Here is a 21,641-nt window from a genome sequence, read left to right on the forward strand (position 1 = left end):
ATAGCGTTCGGGCCCAGTGGGAGAGTGGTCGGGGCAGAGCCGAGCGAGCGGTGCGGTGCTGGCGTGCGGCTCATCGTTCGCCACGACGAGTCGCCGACGAACCCGATGCCGCCCCACCGCGCCGGAGGGGCCGCGGGCGGCGGCGACACGAGCGCGTTCTTCGCGGCAACGCTAGTGCTGTGGGCGGTGTCTGTGGGGTTTGAGATCGGCGTGCGGGGGCGGCGTGAGCTGGCGCCCGTGGCCGCCGGCTTCGCCTTCTTCCAGGCTGCCAACGCCGCGGTCCGCGCCGCGGTCTCCCGCGACCCGCTCTTCGTCAACACCGCCATTTCCCTCCTCCACTCCTCCCTCACCTCCGCCTCCGGTATTAGATTCTCTCCCTAGCCTCCCCTTACCCCGACCCCTCCGTTCCCTACCTTTTGCTACTCGGGTATGCGTCGACTGCAAGAAACCATACTATCAATTCGGTTCCAGCATTAGATGAGTTGAGGAAATAGGAGAGCAGTGGTTTAACACTATACAATCTAGGTGATGCTTAATGCTTTGGTTTCTTGTTGGGGAACCGGGAACAGCGTGGATTTGAGTACCGATAATTTGTGAGTTGTTGCATCTATGGCAGTGAGGTCATTTGTCTTAGTGTGACCTTTCCTTGGTTGGAATTGTGCGTGATTGCTCAGATGCCCTATTCAAGAGGGATTCGACAATAGTAGCCTCTCATACTAACTTTGCAGGCAAATGCTGCCAAATTTGTTCAAAAGTACCTTTAGTTTAACTGTTTAAGTGACATAAAACTTCTCGTTCCCTTTAGTACTGAATACTGATTGAATGTATCCTCCTCTACGCTCTATAGCATTCTCTTTCACCTACAGTAGTACTCTTCAATCCAGGACTGGCAAAGCAATGAACTAATGTGCAAAGCCACCAATAACATTGTTATGGGGGATTGTTGTGACAATGAGTCTGTAACAGACAGGCACCTACCAGTAAAAATTTTTCTCACATGATTATGGCCTGTAACCTGTAAATATATTATGCAAAATTGGAAGCACCTTCAATCACATCATGTCTTTAAATCTTAGGCTTGTTTTGACTTGATGCCATTGCACTTGCAGTTATCTTTGTTCTTGTCAATCAATGGCGTAATAAGGGCCTTGAGAACATGTTTGAGCATCACGAACTATTTGGTGGCAGTTGGATTGGAGCGTATTCTGCTCTCTGCCTTTCTTGTGGCTACTTTGCATACGACCAATTGGACATGCTCCGTTACCGGCTATACAGTGGATGGATTCCTGGAATTCTCATGCATCACCTGATCCTGCTCATTTGCTTTACGCTAGCTCTCTATAGGAATGTCACAATCAACTACCTAATTCTCACTCTTGTGTGTGAGGTACATCTACTCTTCTCATCCTTGGGAGGCATTTAAATTTTGTTAACAATTTTGTGTTACTTTTGGTGCTTGAAACAAATTTATTCTTTCTTGCAAGCATCGCCTTCTTTACTCACTTGTCATTGAAGAAATAAATGCATAGTGCTATAGCAAAAGGGAATGCTTGCCAAGTTGCTAGATTTTATGAGCCATTGGCTCTAAGCTGTTTTGGAGTCTCCAGATTGAGTTGCTTTGAGGAAGAAAAAAAGGTTTCCAGATTGACAACTATTGTCACAATTATATGCTTTGTCAGTAGATTGTCGTATGCATTCGCCCCAATTTTTGCATTGAAGTTAAAAATACAAGTAATATGCATTCTCCCCATATATGGTTCCCAGAATGATGATTTTTTTTTTGAAAGAAACAGAATGGTGATATGACTAGAGGACATTTCACTTTGCCGGTTTGCTCTGCAATGTAAATAAGGCTGTTGGTCCGTTTAGTATGACCTTGAAAGTTAATTGTTTTCCCTGCCCAGTTGGGCTTTCAACCATTGGTGCTTGCACTTGCATCCTCATTTTAACTAGATCATGGTTTACTGTGATGGACATAATACATGTATGGTTGAACATGGTCTTAAAGCTTTTTTCTATTTTTGCAATGGATATTTTGTTTGTTAAATTATCATACAAGCTTATTCTTCATCTTGCTAGAAGATGATATTAATGTGTTCACTCATGTCTGTAAAAGATCTCAAAAAAAAAAAATCAGTCTCCACTGTTAGAATTGTTGATACCTTTGGTTGATAATTTTTCTATTCGGAGGATTCCTTTGGCTGCAGTCACTTTTCTGAAGTTATATTCACAGAGCAGACCAACTGACAAAGTTTATGATTGCAGCTGCACTCCATATTTTTGCACATAAGGAAAGTGAGGCGAATGGCTGGATTTCGTGATTTCAGCCGAAAAGTGGTGAAGCTGGAATGGGCACTCAACTGGACTACCTTTGTGTCAGCAAGAGTGGTGTGCCATATCTTGATCACTTACAAACTCATCGCTGATGCCCACAAGTTTGATAAGGGCATTGAGCTTCCACTAGCTCTTCTCGGTATGGCAGGAATGAATCTGCTCAACATATTTTTAGGCCTTGATCTATTTAAAGCGTATGGACGAGAAAGAAATCAGCAGAGACATCGAGATTAAATGCACCTTCCCTGATGGTGTACTCTCAACATTTAGAAGGTTATAGTTCTGTTCGTGTAAAGACAAAGAGGTATGTTTTAAGTCTTGACGCTGGAGAGTAAACATTTATGTATGAATACATCTTTATGCGTACCAACACGTGCTAATATCTCTACCAGAAAGTATCCGTTGCCAGTATGTGCATTACCACATAGAGATATACTATTTACTATTTATTAGGAGAATGCTGATGGCACATGCATGCAGCATGTATACAGATTGCAAGTAGAACGAAGAAAAGTGTATCAAAGTTTTTCATCCCAAAGCCTCATCTAAGGTACTAGTGTGCCTTTGGCAACTTGTAAAATGGCCCCATAAGGCTACAACACACTCTGTCTTTAAAATATTATCATTTTTCACAGCGGAGTAAATCTTGTACTCCAGTCCTTGATGCAGTGGCTCTGTTCTACTACGGCATAGCTTTTTATTAGCTCATTTAGCTGTATGGATTTGAGTATTCTGAGCTGGCTCCTCTTCTTTGCTGTGTATTACGTTCTTGCTAACTCTGAGCAAAAATAAAAGAAAAAATTAGCTCATTTAGCTGTATGGATTTGAGTATTCTGAGCTGGTTCCTCTTCTTTGCTGTGTATTACGTTCTTGCTAATTCTGAGTAAAAATAAAACAAAATGTAGGTCCCACCGGGATTCGAACCCAGGTCGCCAGATTCAAAGTCTGGAGTGCTAACCACTACACTATGGAACCGCTTGATGTTTGTTTCTTAATCGAGCTATTTATGTCGTTTACAGTGGGCAGACAGCATATAGCAGTCTGAATCCATTTGCGCGCTCGCCAGATATCTGACGGGTCCCTTGAAATATTTTGCTGGCCCAGAAATGGCCTTATGCATTGCGATTTGCGAGATTATTTCAACTTTGAGAGTTGGGACAACGACGCAGAGTGGTAGAGTGCAAAATTTCTTCGTGCAATTCTTCCACAGATATTATGGATTCATGGTTCAAGAACGTAATATGGCAGTTGATGTATCAGGCCGGCTCTGGGGCTGGGGTGAATTGCTGCAACTATTGCTATTTACTGATCGAGGATCAGTCGTGGCCGCCTTTCCGTCTTGTTTGTTGTGTTTTTTCTGAGTCTGTTAAACTGGAACTCTTCCATGCCTCCGTTTCTGATTAGAAAAGCCGTTAGTTCGGTGTTCTGGTGGTGAACGTGCATTTCTGTCAGGCTTGCAATTGAAGCTGGTGGTGGTTGAAATGTGGAATCATGCACCCACTGACCCACGACTCCACCGCCACACAAATGGTGCTCTTGCAGTTGAAGCTCAAATTACAATAGCATACACTGCGAGCCAGTGCAGTCACTGCAGTGTAGAATGTACAAGAGATTAGGAACTTAACGCTAGCTGCTCCATACACGAGTCCACAGACCGTAGCTCTCAGTCACTACGAGCCAGTGCAGTGTAGTAGAATGTACTCCTCGCAACTCGGCACATGCCTCAGGACCGGAGAGACAGAGATACAGATGGCCATTCGGGCCGCCCGGCCCGGCCCGAGCCCGGGCTGGCCCATTCTTAGCCGGGCTGTGCCTAGCCCGGCCCAATATCGCAGCGGGCCGTGCCGTGCTAGCCCACGGGCTCTCCCGGCGGCCCAGGCATGGGCCCGCGGGCCTGTTTCGTGCCCGGCCAGCCCACGGAGCCCGGCCTACTTGTCGGGCTCGGGCCTCCTGCGGCCCACGATTGGCCGCGCCGGTACTCAGCCGCGGGAGCGGCGACGGCGGCGGTGTAGAGGCTACGGCGGCGGAGAGGCCAGAGTAGAGCAGGAGGGGCGAGAGGAAGTGCGGCGGCGGAGAGGCGAGGTAGGGAGGCGGCGCGAGTAGAACTCCCACTCCCCATCCGGCGGCGCTAGATCTAGCCGGCTAGGGTTGCGGGGAATAGGGGCGCGGTCGATAGCGGGGTGAGGGAGCGGAGACCGGAGGGGGCGGCGTCGACGGCGGGGCGAGGGAGCGGAGGTCGGAGGCTCGGAGCTCGGAGGGGCGGCGTGGATGGCGGGGCGAGGGAGCGGGGTCGGAGGGGGTGGCGATGCGGCGTCAACGACGGGGGGAGCTCTCGGAGGCTCGGATGGAGCGGAGGCCAGAGGGAGTGGCGTGGATGGCGGGGCGAGCCCTCGGAGGGAGCGGACGCCGGGGGGGCAGCTTCCCGGGCACCGCCGGCGCCCGGAGGGAGACGGGGCGTCGGGGCGTGCTGGAGGGGAGGGGGGAGTAGAGTCGTGGGTGGGGGGGTTTGGGGGGAGAGGACGAGTCGGGGGGAGGGCGGAGTGGAGTCGCTGTAAGGCCGTGGGCTGGTGTAACACCCCGGTGTTAATTTGAACGCTAATCTCGTGCTTAATCACTAATTAAGGCTAATCACCGTCATTAGCGCTAATCGAGTCCGCTTAGTAAACTTCGTTTTAATCGTTTTCGATCGTGTTTTTCCCCATGGTCCGAGCTTCAAATCAACTTTCGCCCAAAATGAAAGTTGTAGATCTTCTCTTCCTCTACAACTTCTATTTTGGCAAAATTTCAAGTTCCTATATCAAAATTTGAGTTTTGGCCGGTCAAACACGGGTCAAAATCAGTCAAAATGTGTCACTGTTTGCTCCTGTGCTCGCCACGGTGTCGCCCGGCGCCCATGCCGGCGACTGTGGCCGTCGGCGCCTCCTCCACGCGTCGGCCGTCGGCGATCCTCGCACGCCGCGCTGCGCGCCCTTATCCGCTCGCGACGCCCATCAGCCGTTCCTCCTCATCCCTTCTCCTTCCTCGCGCTCACGTCGCGCAGAGCACGAGCAAGCCGCCGCCGAGCCTTGCGCCGGCCAACTCTTGCCGCCGCAGCTCGTTTTCGCGCGCCCCAACCTTCCTCGCCTCGCCCCACACCCACGCCGCACCGCCCCGACCTCGATTAGGCCGTTAATCGGCCCGAATCGAACCCGCAGACCGCCGTCCGCCATTGCTGCTCCGCCGAGCTCCACCCCTCTCCGTCGATCTCCCTCTCCCGGCCTTTCTCAGCTCAAATCGAGCCCGTGGTGAGCCCGGACGCGTCCCCCTCACCCTACCCGACCTCTTTCCCTCCCAAATCCGGCGCCGCAGCCGCCGGAGCGCCTCCGCGCCGCCACCGACACGTGCACGCCGCGGAGCCGCCCTGCGCACGCTCGCGGAGCGCCGCCGCGCGCCCTAGGTCCGCCTGGACCCCCTGGCCGTGGCGCATCCCTCATCTGCCGCCAGCCGGCCACGGCCGGCCCGGAACGCCGCGAGCTCCGCCTTGCGCTGCCGCGTGACGCCGCGCGAGCTTCCCCCTGCGCCTCCCCGCGAGCCGCCGGACGCCCTGGCCGTGGCCCGGCGGGGCAGCGCCGCCGCAGGTCGGCCTGGCCGTGCGCCGGCCGTCGCACGGGGCCGAGCAGGGGAGGGGGTGACTGGGAGCTGGGCTCCCACTTACATGTGGGGCCCAGCTGTTAGCCCCCTTTTTGTTTTGTTTTATTTATTTTCCGGAAATTGTTTAATTGGCTGAAACCTTATTTAATTCATAGAAAATGTAGAAAAATACGAAAAATGCAAAGTAAATTTTGTTAGTTTTTTTAGATCCAGAACTTCAGAGGAAAAATACTCATGCATGTCAAATGTCAGTTTTATCCCTGCTAGAATTTACTTTGTGTTTGAGCTTGTTTATTTAATATCTGCAGTTCTGTTGATCTAAAAATTCTGAAATTAATTTTAGTAGCCTCATCTTTTCATGTGTAACCCACTGTAAAATTTTCATGACCTGTTGCTGTACACTTTTGTGTAGATCTATTTGTGTTTGGTTTAGCTTGCTAGGGCTAAAATAAATACTTTCTGTCATCAATAAAAGCTGGAACAATTATGTGGCATGCCTTATCTTTATCATGTTGATCTGGTAAAATTTCGTTGCTATATTATGTCAGCAAGTTATGCCTTTACTTTTGTTTAGTCCCTAGCTATGTCTTTCTTTTATAGTGTTGTTAGTTAATTCTTGCATTTGTGTTGTTTTCAGCGGAGCAAGCTCCTGTGTGAATCATGCTAAACTTGTAGGACCTGATTGTTGCTTGTTTGGGTATCTTGCTCAGGTTTGCTTGATAAGCAAATTGTTGGTCCGTAATGTAATCCATGTTGCTCTAGGTTGTGTTTTATCCTTCGAAGCAAGTTAACAGCTGTTGTTTGGTGGAGACACTTCAGGCTAAAATATTTTGAAGTCTTGAAACCAATCATCAGCACCCACACCCTTTCGGTTTTAGCCTTGTTGTTGTGATTACTCAATTATTGTTGGTCGGTCTTGATTGTGGCTCATTTTGCATTGTATCGCATTGCATCGCATCTTGAGCACTCATGCGTCGCACTGTGTCCTAACTGTTGCATGGCATTCTTTTTCATACATGTAGACACCACGAACAAAGCCGTCTACGAGCTGATCGCCGAGCCGATCCAGGAGCCGCAAGCGGGAGAGCAGCAGGAGGACGCAGTCGAGCCCACTTGCGAAGAAGTTGCTAACCCCGCTGACCTACAAGGCAAGCCCCGGAGCGTAACCCTAATTTAAGTATTCAATGTTTAATTAAGTATTTGTGCATTTACGTTCTAGGAGTTGTATGGAAATCTAGTATGCATGTTCTCCCTAGGTAACCGAGGGTCAATACTAGTATGCAGATGTCGATAGAAATTCTCTGCTAAGTAGGATCTCGGTAGAAGTCGAGTGATTCCTGTTGCTCGCGAGAATTAAGATCGTGTTACTTGTGGCAATGTGGTTTGAGAGTGAATCAATGAGGAAAAGAAATGAAGACCGAACGGAGATGAAATGGGTTCTGGATATAAAATGGATGAAATTTAGCATCTGCCTGTGTCGATTGAGGACTGTACCATTGCTGGCATTGATGATCGAGGATTGAACAGTACTAACCACATGCCGGAAATAGGAGGAAGTCGAAACCGGTAAGCGAATTACCTGATTTGCACCGATATTTTGAATCGCGACCCGCTACTCTGGGAGTGGAATGATGGCGGGTGTTGGATAGTATGTCGCCTCCGGGTTCTCCGGGAGTTCGCCGTGAGGGACCCTTCACCCGGGTTTTGACAGGCGTGATTCAGACGTCGGGGTGATGAGGGGAACAGTTGACGTGTGGGGCCCGACGGGGTTTTCACGTGTCATGTGAGTTAGGTCCACCTTGCAAGGTTAAATCAGATCGATTCGCCGTGACTCGCGGATATGAGAGCCTTGGTCACTGTGTCACATCGTAGTAAGAAAGTGGAATGAGGACGGAATGGAAAAGGTTGGTTGGTGAGTTACTGAAGGATAATCTGATCCACCATGTGTGCTCTAGATGTTTAGGCGAATTTAGTTAATACTCGCTGTAATAAGTGGAGCTAAAATATTGAAAGTAAGGATTCACTTCTAGCAGTCTTTCAGCAAAAAAACTCCAGAGCCAAAAAGCTTTGCATGTCTAGGTAATGGTCTAAGTATACCTAAAGTCGGGTAAGCCTTGCTGAGTATTAGTATACTCAGGGTTGCTGTTGTAACCCTTCTGAGCAGGTTGTGTGCCCGCTGACTTCGAGGAGGTCTGTGCGTCCTGGATTGGACAACCGCTTCCTCCTCGGTGGACCGTCGAGTGGGCCCCGTCTCCCCCGTGAAGATCGGGCAGGTTGGCATCACATCGGTGGGCAGGATGTGGAGCTCACCTTGTATTGTCGTCATGGTTATCGTATTGTATTTCGAACTCAGTTTTAAACTTCCGCTGTGTTTTTGAACTCTGTCGTTTGTACTTAAAGCTTTTATGTAAAACATGTGTTATAAATTAATTTGAAGTTTTCTGTATGCTGGTATCACCTGTGCTCGTCTTCGTACGGGTCTGCTAGTGCAATTGTGATCCTGGAGTACAGTAGTTTAATCGGGATTTACCCGACAGCCTGTCGGATTACACCGTTTTAAGTGTACAGTAACTTGATTAAGTATTAAGATGATGGTTATCGCACTTAAGCCGGTTTAATTTGGGTGGTGCTGCTACAGCTGGGCTGTGTGCTTCTGTAGGCCTTTTGGAGTTAGCGGGCCGCTACCGTGCCGGGCCGTGCCAGCCCACGGGCTGGGGTGACGGCCCAAGCCCGGGCACGATTTGGGCCGGGCCGGGCCGTGCTTCGGGCGGGCTAACGGGCTGTGGGCTGCATGAACATCTATAGACAGAGAGCACTTTTCCTTGTGACGCGTGTATCCTACCAACCGGCGCCATCAGTTTGTTCCGCCTTCCGCGCCCCGCGTGCCTCTCCAGCCGTACGTGCGGCCGGAGAAGAGAAACCAGCTCCTGCCCCTCGGAGGGCGCCACAGCCATAGATTGGATAAATTGGATTCGCGAAAACGTGGCCGCCTGGCAGCCCACCCCGCACCCTATCCTCCGCCTCGCCGCTCGCCAATCGCCTCCTCCAGTTCGCGCCACGCCAGCCTCGCGCTCCCCCGCGCATGTGACGCCGTTCATAAAGAACTGGCCACGCAGCCGCCGAGCCAGTCATCCAGTACTCCAGTATCCACGACCACGCAGCACCTGCGACTGCGAGCACACAGCTGCTTCGGCCCCTTCTCAGCGCGCGAGCGTTGCCTGTGTGTGTGTTGTTCGTGAGCAGGCGCGGCGGCACGGATGGCGCAGTCCATGCTCATGTCGACGAGCGTCGGCGGCGGCCGCGCGCTGCCGTCACTGCAGGCCGGCCGGCCGGCGCCGTACCCGCGGCTCGCGCTGCCGTCAGCATACAGGCACTCCAGGTCCGTCTCCGTGAAGACCCTGGCCCTCTTCGGCAAGTCCAAGGCCGCGCCGGCGAAGAAGGTCCGTGCCACGCATGCATGCACGCTCCTAGTTTTTGTTCCTCTCTTCTGCCGCTGTTACTTTCTGCAATTCTGCGTGCATGGTGGTGACTGCCATGTGTACGAATTATGATGGTGTCGATCGATGTCGTGCAGGCTCCTGCGCCCAAACCGAAGGTTGAGGACGGGATCTTCGGCACGTCCGGCGGGATCGGTTTCACCAAGGAGAACGAGCTGTTCGTCGGCCGTGTTGCCATGCTTGGTTTTGCCGTGAGTGCTCGTCAGACACTTATACGCTCATGTTCTGAAGCTGCATGGACTATTGGACTAGAGTCCATGGACCATTCATGCACACTTAGGAAGTAAACAAAAACTTTTTTTTATGCATCTTCATACTGGTGTCTGGTCATTTGCATTGGTCAACCAGTAGTCCAGTACCCACCATCTCTGATAAAAAAAGTCGTCCTTTAGCAAAAAAAAGCGCAGCCATACATTTTGCACTACTGTAGGATATTTCAGTCGCCAACAAACAAAGGGTGGGAAAGGAAAACTAACGATAAAAAATTATAGTTAACTACTTAACTTCAGCCCGAAATAATAATCAAGTTAATTACTAGTTAGCAATTCCCAAATTAAACAAATCATATTTATTTGTCAAAATCGTGTGTTAATACTTCGTTATGTTACGTTCCCAATACAGTACGATTTTATTTACACTGGTCTTGGTTGAACATGCCAGGCATCCCTACTCGGAGAGGCCATCACCGGGAAGGGCATCCTTGCCCAGCTGAACCTGGAGACGGGCATCCCCATCTACGAGGCGGAGCCCCTCCTCCTCTTCTTCATCCTCTTCACCCTCCTCGGCGCCATCGGCGCTCTCGGAGACCGCGGCACCTTCGTCGACGACGCCACTGGCCTCGACAAGGCCGTCATCCCACCCGGCAAGGGCTTCCGTGGCGCCCTCGGCCTCAGCGAGGGAGGTAATAAAAAAAATCAATCGCAGCTATCGATCGATCGCTTGCGCTGGCTGTTTGATCTGACGATCCCGTGTCGTCGTGGCGCGCAATGCAGGGCCGCTGTTCGGGTTCACCAAGTCGAACGAGCTGTTCGTGGGGCGGCTGGCGCAGCTGGGCGTGGCCTTCTCCATCATCGGCGAGATCATCACGGGGAAGGGCGCGCTGGCGCAGCTCAACATCGAGACGGGCGTGCCCATCAACGAGATCGAGCCGCTCGTGCTCTTCAACGTCCTCTTCTTCTTCATCGCCGCCATCAACCCTGGCACCGGCAAGTTCATCATCGGCGAGGACGAGAAGTAGAGAGAGACCGAGGGAAATGATGCGCCTGGTTGTTTGTGGTTGATTGATCAGTGCGTCTCTGCGCGTGTGCGTGCAACTCGCTGTGTATTGCACGTGAGGCTTTGGAGGTTAGGGTGTTGCGTTGGGTTGTCTTGTAAAACAAGAGCTTATCTAATATCCAATGGCTGCCGGTGTTCTCTTAGAGTAATTAAGATCTTGGTTAGTTCCGTTTGAAAAAGAATGAAGACGATTAGACGAGAGACCTGTACAAGCATCGATTCAACATGGCCGAACTGAACATAACACAAGCATTGGTAAAAATAAATCAGATTGACGTTCGGTACAGAACTGCATTTCTCTGTCTGTTTGCCTTGCGGCCATGCCTGGCCGGCAAGGCGGCGATGATATCTCCACCAAATTTTGACGATGTAAATGGGCCCACCGCGCCTACTCGCTCTTTAGGCCGGGACTATTAATTTAAGCCCAACTCGGATTCTTGGGCCTGATGTCTAATTGTGTCATCTTTAAGCCCAAGGAATGATACAGGGGCCTACGCTCATGCTTCAGCTAAACCACCATGATGGATCCAGCTCTAATTGCCTGTACGAACCATCCATCGTAGTCAGGACTCAGGACCCATGCCATTACCAGTCTGTCACGGCACGCACGCGTGCGCGCTAAGCTCATCGCCAAGACCACGCACCTACGGAAAGCACAATATTTTTTTTCGAAAGATCCTACGGAACGCACAATAAGAACGAACAGACTCCTTCACCGGGACACTTTGCAGCTTAGTGCTGCAAATCATGTACCCCTACGAGAAGTACTCTTCGGAACCCAGCTACAGCTCCGACCTCCAAGTGGGTTTCCATGAATGAGCCTAGACCAGCTTGTCGAACCAAAAGGAGGCCCCCTGCTGAATCATGCTATGCATGGGCTGATCTCAAAAGATACCCCCACTGACATGCTATCCTGCTCTTGTTTATTGATTCAACTAAAGACGGCGCAGAAAGACTGCTGCAGTCTCGGTCTCTCATCAGATAGAGAATCAAAAATCCTGACGGATGATCATTGACGCAGAACCTTTTTAAGCCCGGATTATCAATAACTCCAAGCGGGATTTGGAAAGCTACGAGTCTAAAAGAACCAACCAAACTCTTTCTTTACTTCGCGAGCTACCTGGCTTTCGAGGGGCCACCGAATTGAGAAAGGGGTTTTCTTTGCAGTGAGTTGTATGGATGCAGGTAGAGGGTTGCATGGATCCCACGCCACACGCCGGGATGAGCTAGCTATCCCGGTGCCTTGCTTTTCTGCCAGGTTGGTTAAGAAGAACTGCTTGCTCTAATTAGCAAGCCGCGAGATTATGGGAGGAGAATATGCCTAACCTAACCTACGTGCGTATGGCATTGGTTCTTTCCCTTTGCTTTTATTCCTTTTCCCTTTCAAGGGGATATTGAATTCTTTGATGTGAAAACTTTGGTACACGTTACCCTCCAGCTAGCATGCACCTTGTAAACAGGGTCGCACGGACGGTGCGAAAAGGCAACCCGGAGGAAGCTAATTGTGCTCTTGATGAGTTAGGTATATGAAACGCAATATTAGCTGAAAATGCGAGCATTCGTACTGAATCTGAATCCCTAACCTAAATATGCGTGTTTCATCACAGGAACAAACTCAATTTACGACCTTGATGAGTTCATTTGTCCCCTTTCCCTAAAGATTTGTTAGCGCTCTTTCTCGATGGCCGATGGGACGTGGACGAGACTGTAGCTACCCACAAGATATATACACCACGCATGCGCGGCGCGAAGGGACCAACAAAACCGCGGCGAATTGAAACCACCTCCGCTACTGCTTCCTGAATCCTGAGACCAGACGAAGAGGGCCGGGGAGAGACCGTTGCCCCATCGTGATCGCACTGTGGATACGTGAGTTGTTCGAAGCCGCGCGGGGCCCGGCCCGTCACAGGGCCGCAACGAATGGCGCGCACGCGGGCAGAACACAACCAAGCCAAGCCGCCGGAGCCTCCTTTGCTCGATCGCGTGCCCACCCGGCCACCCCCTCGACTAGTTAAGGTAAGAAGAGCAGTACTGATGGATGAGCCGTGATCCGACAGCAGAAAATGTGACGGAACCGTCAAATTAAAACTCTAAATTAAGTATAATGGTCGTTATTTGAACACATCGGGTGCATTAATTTAATAGTTCAATTTGACAGACATTTCTCAACCCACGGCCCGATCGAAACAATACCGATAGTCCCACGCGAAGGCGGACGCAGATGGTACAACTACGACAATTATTGGAAATACAAATAGGTGACATACGATAATAAACAACGAGTTTTACAAACCGAGCTCCAATCCACCATGACTTACATAATTTACATAAATTGCATAATGTACAAACTTTACAATAGAGAAACAAGTTCAAAAGAAAAGAACATGCAACTAAACTAACTCCCTAATTCAGTTTCAACACAACCGGACAGACCGGTTCCCACACCGGTCAGACCGGTGCCCCCCCCTATACTAAACACCGGTCAGACCAGTCCACAGACCGGTCCACGCAAAACTGCAAGACTGCACACTCAGCCCTCAAGTGTGCAACCCGACGAACACCTAGCCTAGGGATCTCGATCCACCACTTCCCACCCCTCTGCATCACGACGGATGAATTTGACACAACAGGGACAGAAATCAACGTCCGTGTGACCTGAAATAAAATTTGGTAGCAACAAACCCTGAGCAACTAATACTCAGCAAGACTTATCTGACCAGTGGGCATAACTTAGCCCACGTACCTAGAAATGCAAGACATTTGGCTGGTGGTTATTTTGCTGAAAGGCGACTAAAGTAATTCCTTACTTTCATTATTTTAGCCCCAGATTCTATATAATTTAACTCTAATATAATATTTGCATGAATCAACTATAGTAAATATGGTGGTGCAACCAATAGTAATAATACAATGTAATCATAACTATAAATATCATTATCAACCTAACATGAAACTACGATGTGACGCAGTGACCAAGGTGCTCATATCCGAGAGCGACTGACGGCGAATCGATCCGATTTAACCTTGCAAGGTAGACCTAACCAACACAGCACGCGTATGCCCCGTTAGACCACACGCACCAACCCTTCCTCTCCCTGCCTTGAACTACAGAACCGCCTCACCTACATATAGTCAGCCGAGCTCAACGAGAGACCACCAAAAGTAAACATATGCATCCCGTTTCTCCGCGACTACTCGACTCGTCCTAAGGGTGGTGATGAAGTTCTGTACTTTCGAAGCGAGACAGTATTAGGCTTACCGGTTTTGACTACCTCCTACTCCCGACATGCGGTTAGTATAATTCAAACATGATCAGCAGGGCTAACAACGGTACGGTCCTTAACCGACACAGACGGAACTAAGAAACCCAGGAACCCTGTCCTGCTGCCATACCTACATATCCTCATCATTCCCGTCTGGTCTCAATTATCCATTCTTTCCATGTCAAATTTAGCAACTCATGTACTGGAATATAATTATATCTCATATCTCGCGAGTAACTGAAAATTACTCGACTTCTAAATATCCTATATGTCGCGAGTGTCAAGAGATCACTCGTCTTCTACCGGAACCCATTAAGCATAGCACTTCTATCGGCCTATACACACTAGTATAACTCAAGGGAACCTAGGGATCATGCAACTAGGGGTTTCAACCAATTCCTAAACTTAATGCCCAAGTAATAGAGACATATATAGGTGTCATAAATTTGAAATAATAGGTCATGCACCGGGGCTTGCCTTGAGTCTGCTGCTCAGTACCGGGGTCAACTAGGCCTTGGATCTGGTTCTCACGCCGCTCCTCCTGCCGCGGGGCTTGCCTCTGCGGCTCCTGTGGCTCCGCAGCCACCTCATATACCACATCCTCTGTCGCGGTTGCTACACGTATGCATATGCATATGACATGAGAAATACAGACATGATTTACAAAAATTACAAATAACCAATAACCGAAATCGCTTTCACCAATTTCCACCAACTACCCCTAACTAATCTCCCTCCAGCCTCTGCCACACCGGTCAGACCGGTACCCACTACCGGTCAGACCGGTCCTATTTAATTCAACCACACCACCGGTCAGACCGGACACTCCGACCGGTCAGACCGGTCCTACCCAGACCACGAACTGGAATCCTTGGCGCGACGAAAATCGCCCGCCAAAATCAATAACCTTCTAGGAACTAACTCAGGGCTGCTACTAAAGGTATTTGACCAGAGGGAATCGCCTAAATCATACAGAACCAGAGATCGACCCACACAAGCCTTAATATCTTGAATGAGCTCCTTCTTGCACGAAGAACTCGAATCCAAGGCACCCCATGGAGGGAATCGTGGAGAGGAGCGCGTCCCACACCGATTTGATCTTTTCCCCGGCCTTGGATCCAATGAAGAGGAAGGATTTGGGGATTAGGGTTTGGGGGAGAAAATGAGGGGGGGTGAGCTCGAGCAGGCGTGCTTAGCTCACTGAGGGGGGAAGTGAGTTGGTGGAGAGAAGAGAGAGAATGATTTAAATATTGTGGGGCTCAAAACGGCTAAAACCGGCTCAACCGGTCAGATCGGTTGTCCCTACCGGTCAAACCGGTCCGGCTGACCTGAGACCTAAACTTTGATTTTGTGAAGTTTTGTTGTGTAGGTTTGCAACTAATATCTGAGTTTAGTCTTAACTACAAGTGGTTAACACCTGAGATGTTACATTAAACAATAAGCAAAGTGCTGGCGATTCGGATCGCGAACGATGAATCTGGCGGTCCGCTTTTGCGCCGATCGACGCGTGCGTCCCCGTGGGCAGCCTTTCCAGGTCGGAGAGAATATACGCCTGTACTATAATATACGTGCGTGACGGCGTAGAGGTAGCCAAATTCTATTCCGGCGACCAGCTGAACTGAATAAAGATGACACGTATGCAGAAGTTCCGGTCTCAGGCGACTAATGACGATAGATCGACTGGTACGCGTCAGCACCCCGTGTATGCATGCGTGTACCGCTGGCTCGCGCCGAATACTGACTGGGTTTGCTGTACCCATTACATGTGGGCGCGTCACTACAAGTCACCAAGGAGATTAACTTGACACACATCGTCGTCTCTTCGAGTGGCTGGTGCTGCGTTAATATCTCTTTATTGCTCGCTCTCTCTCCATTGGCAGCAGGAGCCAACAGGTGCCAGCACGCTGTTTCAGCACACGGGGGCATGCATGATCTACTGCCGGGCTCTGCATCTTGGATTGTTCCGGTGGCATGCACTGTCCCTTGGCCGCTCCTCCGCTACGCAGGTGACCGAGGCAGGAGGGCAACGAAGCCGCACACGGATCCCGCCATGCGTTCGTGTTCCGCCGTGGCCCACGCCACGTCGGCAGCGGGCTGGTCGCCGGCGAGCTGCTGGCGCTTTCTCGCCTGTCGCTTGCATTGCGTCGCGCGGGGCCACGTGGGGGCCTGCAGCTAGTACCTTCGGCGCTAAGAACTTTAATTCGAAAAAAGAAACGGTTAGAAAAAGGAAATCAGCAGATACTGTTATGATTTTATAATAATTCACCTCCACTTGTGCCTGCATACCTCTGGTGTTTCAGGATTCAACGTTCAAACATGCGAGGTCGTTCAAACTAATATTTCTTTTCAACTTCGACAAAGCTTGCTTGATATTTATCTTGTCGTCGTTCACTTCAGAGAGAACTAGCAAGGTGGCCCGCGCAAATAGCGCGGTTGGCTAGTTTTTTAATTTTGGTATTTATAAATTTTTAATTCAAGTTAATGGATGCACATATTTTGGTTTAGTCATTCCATTTATATTTTTTTCTTCACCATATTCTATAACGTATCTTTATGGAACATGAATTTAGGAAAAAGTAGCTTATCAAAATAAATTTAAAGGTTTATATATTTTTATTAGTAATATATTGTTTATTTTTGGACCAGCTACATACATTTTTGTTTGAGAGTTTTAGCTATGGTGATAAATTATTTTTAGAATGTATCTATGTGAGTAATTCGTTGTGTACTACTTCTCCGTCCTGAAATATAAGTCATTAAATGATTCAAACTTTGTACTTCAGTGTAAAGCATTCAAGAACTTTTGGATAAGTATTAAAGGAAATTATTTAATTTTTCTTACCTCTTAGTTGTATACTTACCTTTTCTATTCCTTCCTCCCCTACTTAATCTTAGAAAAACATTAGTTATGGTTGGCAAACGAAAAGCTCTCGAAGGGTACATGTGCCTTTTGTTCTCTCCCTTAATCTTAGAATCGCTAGAATGTCTTATATTACAGGATGGAGAGAGTATCAAACTACACATAGAATTAAATTTTGAGTTCCCATTGAAACATTAATGAGCAGTGGAGGAATCCTCTTCAGTTCTTATTGTACCTAAATCACTTTCCTTTCCTTGTTCATCGATATCTGCTTATTACATCCCCATGTATGCATGTTTTCATATTATATGTCAATTGCATGTTCTTCTCAGAATGAACTGTGTCTCCGAGTCAACAAATTCATTGTTCTACCCTGAAGTCATTATTTGCTACCTTGAAGTCATCAAAGACACATCCTCAATTGTGTGTACCATTCCGCCTCATTGAACACTATCGTGCAACTTATATGGGTGATATGCATAATAAATTTTATTGTCTGAGTTGCTTGATTCTAGATCACATCACCATTCTAGTGAGATAACATCATCATTCTTCTCTCCTAATTTTTAGCTCTCAGTCGTCCATCCCATTTGCATTACTTTGTTTCCAAATTTAATTCTTTATAATTATATTTGACACCAAGATTTATTTAACTATTTTTCTTCCTAATTTACTCATTAATTGCTATACAATCAATTTCTATTTTTATTTTAATTTTTAAATTTATCTATTTATTAGTCATATTTGATATAGACACATTGGTCAACTGCTAACTTCCTTACATTTTTAGTTTTCCATTTAGTTATTCACTAAAGATAACTTATTTTGGTTAAGTGTTAATTTTTTTTATTTTAAAATCTTGAATTTAGCTATTTACTAACCGCATTCTATATGAACTCTTTGGTTAGGTCATAATTTTCTTATTTCTCTAATTCCAAATTTACCTATATTCTAACTTTTCTTAATTTTTTATTTTTGACATTAGCTATTGATTAATTGCATTTGATATGGACTCTCGATTATTTTCTAATTCCAACTTTTTCTATTTACAAATTGTATTCTGTATGGATTTTTTAGTGATATCCTAATTTTTATTATTTTTTGATTTCAAAATTAGCTAAGCATTTTATATGGACTTTTGAATTAGTTTAGACCATTAGATCTCCATAAAATCCAATGGTGTTAATCCTTCTCTTTTCTTAGATTAATATAAAAATGTCTAGAACTTCTCCGCGAACGTAGTGGTTTCTTTTAACACTCCCTTATGAATCCACTCAGAAGGGTTGCACTATATATTGCTCAATGAAACCCGCTAGATGTTCACTAAATTGGAGGATGCATCGTGGATTGAGCTAGCATTGGCCGCTTCAATTCCCACAAACATTTCGCGGACGCCGCATTGCTTAGTGCTTTGCTCAGGACAGATGCATATATGTGCAGAATCCACCGGAGCTCACGTGCTCGACTTATTGGAACTGATATATGAGACTTATTGAAATTGATATTGGAGCATTAAAGATTTATATAGGAGCCAATTTAATTTTGTAGTCGACAGTGATGTTAATCAACAGCCACCCTTCTCTTGGGTCTTGGTTTTCTCCTTTCACCTAGCGTAATATGCATGCTCCTGATCCCGGTAGCGGCTTTGCCAGGCAGCGCATGTCCTCGCAGCGAGCAACCAAATCTTACCCGCGCAGGCTGGCGGCAAGGATACTGCATGAACATACACTAAGATCAGGGCTTATGGTGCAGCTCGCTGCCGGCTGAATGAAAAGCGTGGGGAGCAATTAATGTAGTGGTGGGCAGCAGCAGCAACGAATCACCGGCGAACGCAGCAGCAACCCATCGAATGGGAGCCTCATGTGCTTGCATCCGCCCACCTCAGCCGGTGTTTCGTGAGCCGTTTGCCCCACATTCTCTTTTTTTTTCTCTCTCCGCTAGCAGTGATTTTTCTGACGTGGCTATGCTCCCCGCCCGCCTTGCTGGCACTATAATACTTGCTCTAATGGACTAAGCAGTCAACGCCACAGCCTGATGCCATGGCCAAACAGGGCCACAATCGTGAAAGCTGCCAATAGAGTTGATCCCAAGACAATGGTGCTAAACAGTAAACACTTGTACCCATCAAAGTGGTGCAACTGTAGCCTCTTATCAGACCGGCCTTTTCCTGAGTTCTCACGCCCTCTTTCGGGAATATTACACATAATCTTTCTTAAATGGGTGACCTTAAATTAATTGGAGTCGGACTTGTTTCATATTTTTTTTAGACAACATGGACTTGTTTCAAATATACACACATGTAAACTTTGTTATCTTAAATCATAACCTTGACCGACTCAGATTCTTTTTGAGATAACGTGGACTTGCACGCACATAAAGTTCCTTTATAATCAAAGTTGTATTTTATTTCTATTTCTATTTCTTGATCTTTCAATTATTCTATTATATAACAATAGATGGAGATTTTTATTAGCCATATTTGACATGGACATTTTAGGTTTGTGTCAACCGTCAGATCATCATAAAATCCAATGGTGGAAAGTTTTTTCTTCTTCTGATTAACATGAGAATTTCTAGACTCTCGGCAAACGTGGTGGCTTCTTTTAACACTATTGTATTAAGATAATAGATGATAGATCGACACCAAAACGCACACCAACATTAGTTTTCCGTTGTGTCGTGATCATAGGATATGCTGCGGGCAATATAAACCGCGAGGTGCGAGCCTGCGAGGCTAGGGGATCGGACCTCTCTGCTGCGAGGCTATGCATGTGCCAATCAAAGAATCAAATCTCAGCCCGTTGGCTCCATCTACCGTACTGTATACAATGATAGCGTACCCTGCGACTGCGAGTTTTCAATTTCTAGTGTTGCTTCCTGAAAGCGTTTACAAATTACACAAGTTTGGACTAGTCGTCTAGCTATCCGATCACACTGAAGTTGTAGCTTTTCGATCCACTGTTTTCGGATGGTTTAGTACATCTCTCCGGCCGCGATGTTACAGCCGCCTGATGCGTTAGCTGACAGCGTACGTATCAGAGACACATCACGACCTGGTAGCATCACCCTAATCGACTCTTGCAAAAATCTTCTCCAGTCGCCAAAGTCCACATCACACGCCCCCTGACGCATCCCGACGATCGATCTCCGAACTAAATGCGATCGGCGAGCTCGACCGAGTCGCGTTTCGGCACGCAGGCACGACCTCCCCATACGCACACAGCTCAGCCGATCGATCGAGAGAGCAAGCGTGAGTAATGACGGCTCAGCAAGTAGGCAGGGATCATCGATCCATCCAGAGGCTCCAGACGGTCGCGCTCGACCGCCACCATGCATGACGCGCGGGTCACCTGCCGGCGCGCGGCACAATTCAACTCCCCGGGGTCGGCAGGTCACCGGCCCCGCCGCGCGAGCATCACCAATTCACCATGTCCGCCTGCCGTCTCCCTCCCGGCCCGGCCTGAGCTGCCACGCGGGCGGCCGAGGGAACTGACTGGGTGGCGAAGGATACGTGCAGTGGGTCGCGCGCGTACGCCCCACCCCCATACGCGTAGGGGGTGGCAATGAGACATGGTTCTAGTAGTCTCTTCACAGCTCAATAAGATTTTTAAATTATTTAGTTTAAAATTATATAAAATTAGAGTCCGATTCTTTTAGAGTCCGGTATTTAGATTTAGTTCAAAATCTTAATCTCGAGTCCTTTACCACCCCTACCTACGCGATTTGACACGAGCTACGCGCGCCGCGCGACACATGGCTAGTGATGTGTCGGCCGCTGGCACGTTATCTATGCTTGATTAGCCAGGAGACAGTGAGTGGAAAACAAAGCCGCCACCTAATTACCTTTAGCTAGCGGCCGGTTGATCATGGCGGGCGTACCAGTACTACGACCCACGCGCGCTCGCGCACATGGCTCCATGCATGCATGATTTGTCCGGCGCCCATGTTCTCCGGGGACGGGAACGTATGGGAAACAGAGAGGCTGTACGTGGCGGCGGCAGCAATTGGTCCCTTTGATTATTTCTTCTTTGCTCGTCTTTTTTGTGCACCTTGTGAGCAGGGATGGCATCGTCGCGTCTTCCTCCAATTCGGGTTGAGCTCAAGCTTAATTTGGTTCGTGAATCATGGCAGGATGCACCGAAATCAAAGCTATTTTGAGTATCGCTGAATAATCACAAGCGTTGCGCTTATTTTCGTTTATCATTAGTTGACCAGATTGCTAAAGCACTCCGTGATTTGATACTATAATAGTATAATAAGAGTAAAATGCATCAGAGACCCACCAAGTTATAAGAGTGCGTCATTTAGGTTTATAAATTTCAAAAATGCATTTGTAGGTCCATTAATTTGTACTTTTGTGTCACCTAGGTGCATATAAACTTTGAAAACATAGGTCCATAAACTCTGAAAGTGCAGTTTTGGTTTATAAACTTACAATTTGTGTCATTTACATCCATAAACTTAGAATATACATTTTTAGGTCCATAAACTTCATCCATGAGTAGCGAAAGGGCCTGTAACCTAGTGGTTACAAGAGCCTCAGTAGCATCTGAGGTCTTGGGTTCGACTCCCCATGGGAGCGAATATTCTGGGATTTAACGGCGTTATGTATTCAGTGGTAGGCAATGTTCCCGTCGACAGCGAGGCGCCTGTGGTGACTTCGTCAATCTCGAGAATTTGCCAACTCAGTCTTCGAAGATGCTCATAAGAGTAGGGTTTGCATATGTGTGTTCATAGGGGTATGAGTATGCGTGCGTTGTGAGTGTTTGAGTTTTACTGTGT

The 21,641-nt window shown here is 48.0% G+C and overlaps 2 protein-coding genes and 1 non-coding gene across 3 annotated transcripts; 2 read left to right on the plus strand and 1 right to left on the minus strand.

Moving 5' to 3' along the window:
- The first annotated feature begins 14 nt into the window (after positions 1–14).
- On the plus strand, positions 15–2,993 carry LOC120708797 (TLC domain-containing protein 2-like). Its single transcript, XM_039994212.1, has 3 exons — positions 15–361; positions 1,110–1,387; positions 2,266–2,993. The coding sequence occupies exons 1-3, from the start codon at positions 106–108 to the stop codon at positions 2,566–2,568; spliced, it is 837 nt and encodes a 278-aa protein (XP_039850146.1). The 5' UTR covers positions 15–105; the 3' UTR covers positions 2,569–2,993.
- A 244-nt stretch (positions 2,994–3,237) lies between these two features.
- On the minus strand, positions 3,238–3,309 carry TRNAQ-UUG. The gene has a single exon. It is a non-coding gene; the product is annotated as a tRNA-Gln (tRNA).
- Positions 3,310–8,953: 5,644 nt separating this feature from the next.
- LOC120708799 (photosystem II 22 kDa protein 1, chloroplastic-like) lies at positions 8,954–10,889 on the plus strand. Its single transcript, XM_039994214.1, has 4 exons — positions 8,954–9,404; positions 9,539–9,652; positions 10,122–10,362; positions 10,454–10,889. Exons 1-4 carry the CDS (start codon positions 9,222–9,224, stop codon positions 10,696–10,698), a joined length of 783 nt encoding a protein of 260 aa, XP_039850148.1. The 5' UTR covers positions 8,954–9,221; the 3' UTR covers positions 10,699–10,889.
- The last annotated feature ends 10,752 nt before the right edge of the window (positions 10,890–21,641 follow it).

The sequence above is a fragment of the Panicum virgatum genome, chromosome 5K (assembly GCF_016808335.1).
Source record: "Panicum virgatum strain AP13 chromosome 5K, P.virgatum_v5, whole genome shotgun sequence".
Classification (NCBI taxonomy): Eukaryota; Viridiplantae; Streptophyta; class Magnoliopsida; order Poales; family Poaceae; genus Panicum; species Panicum virgatum.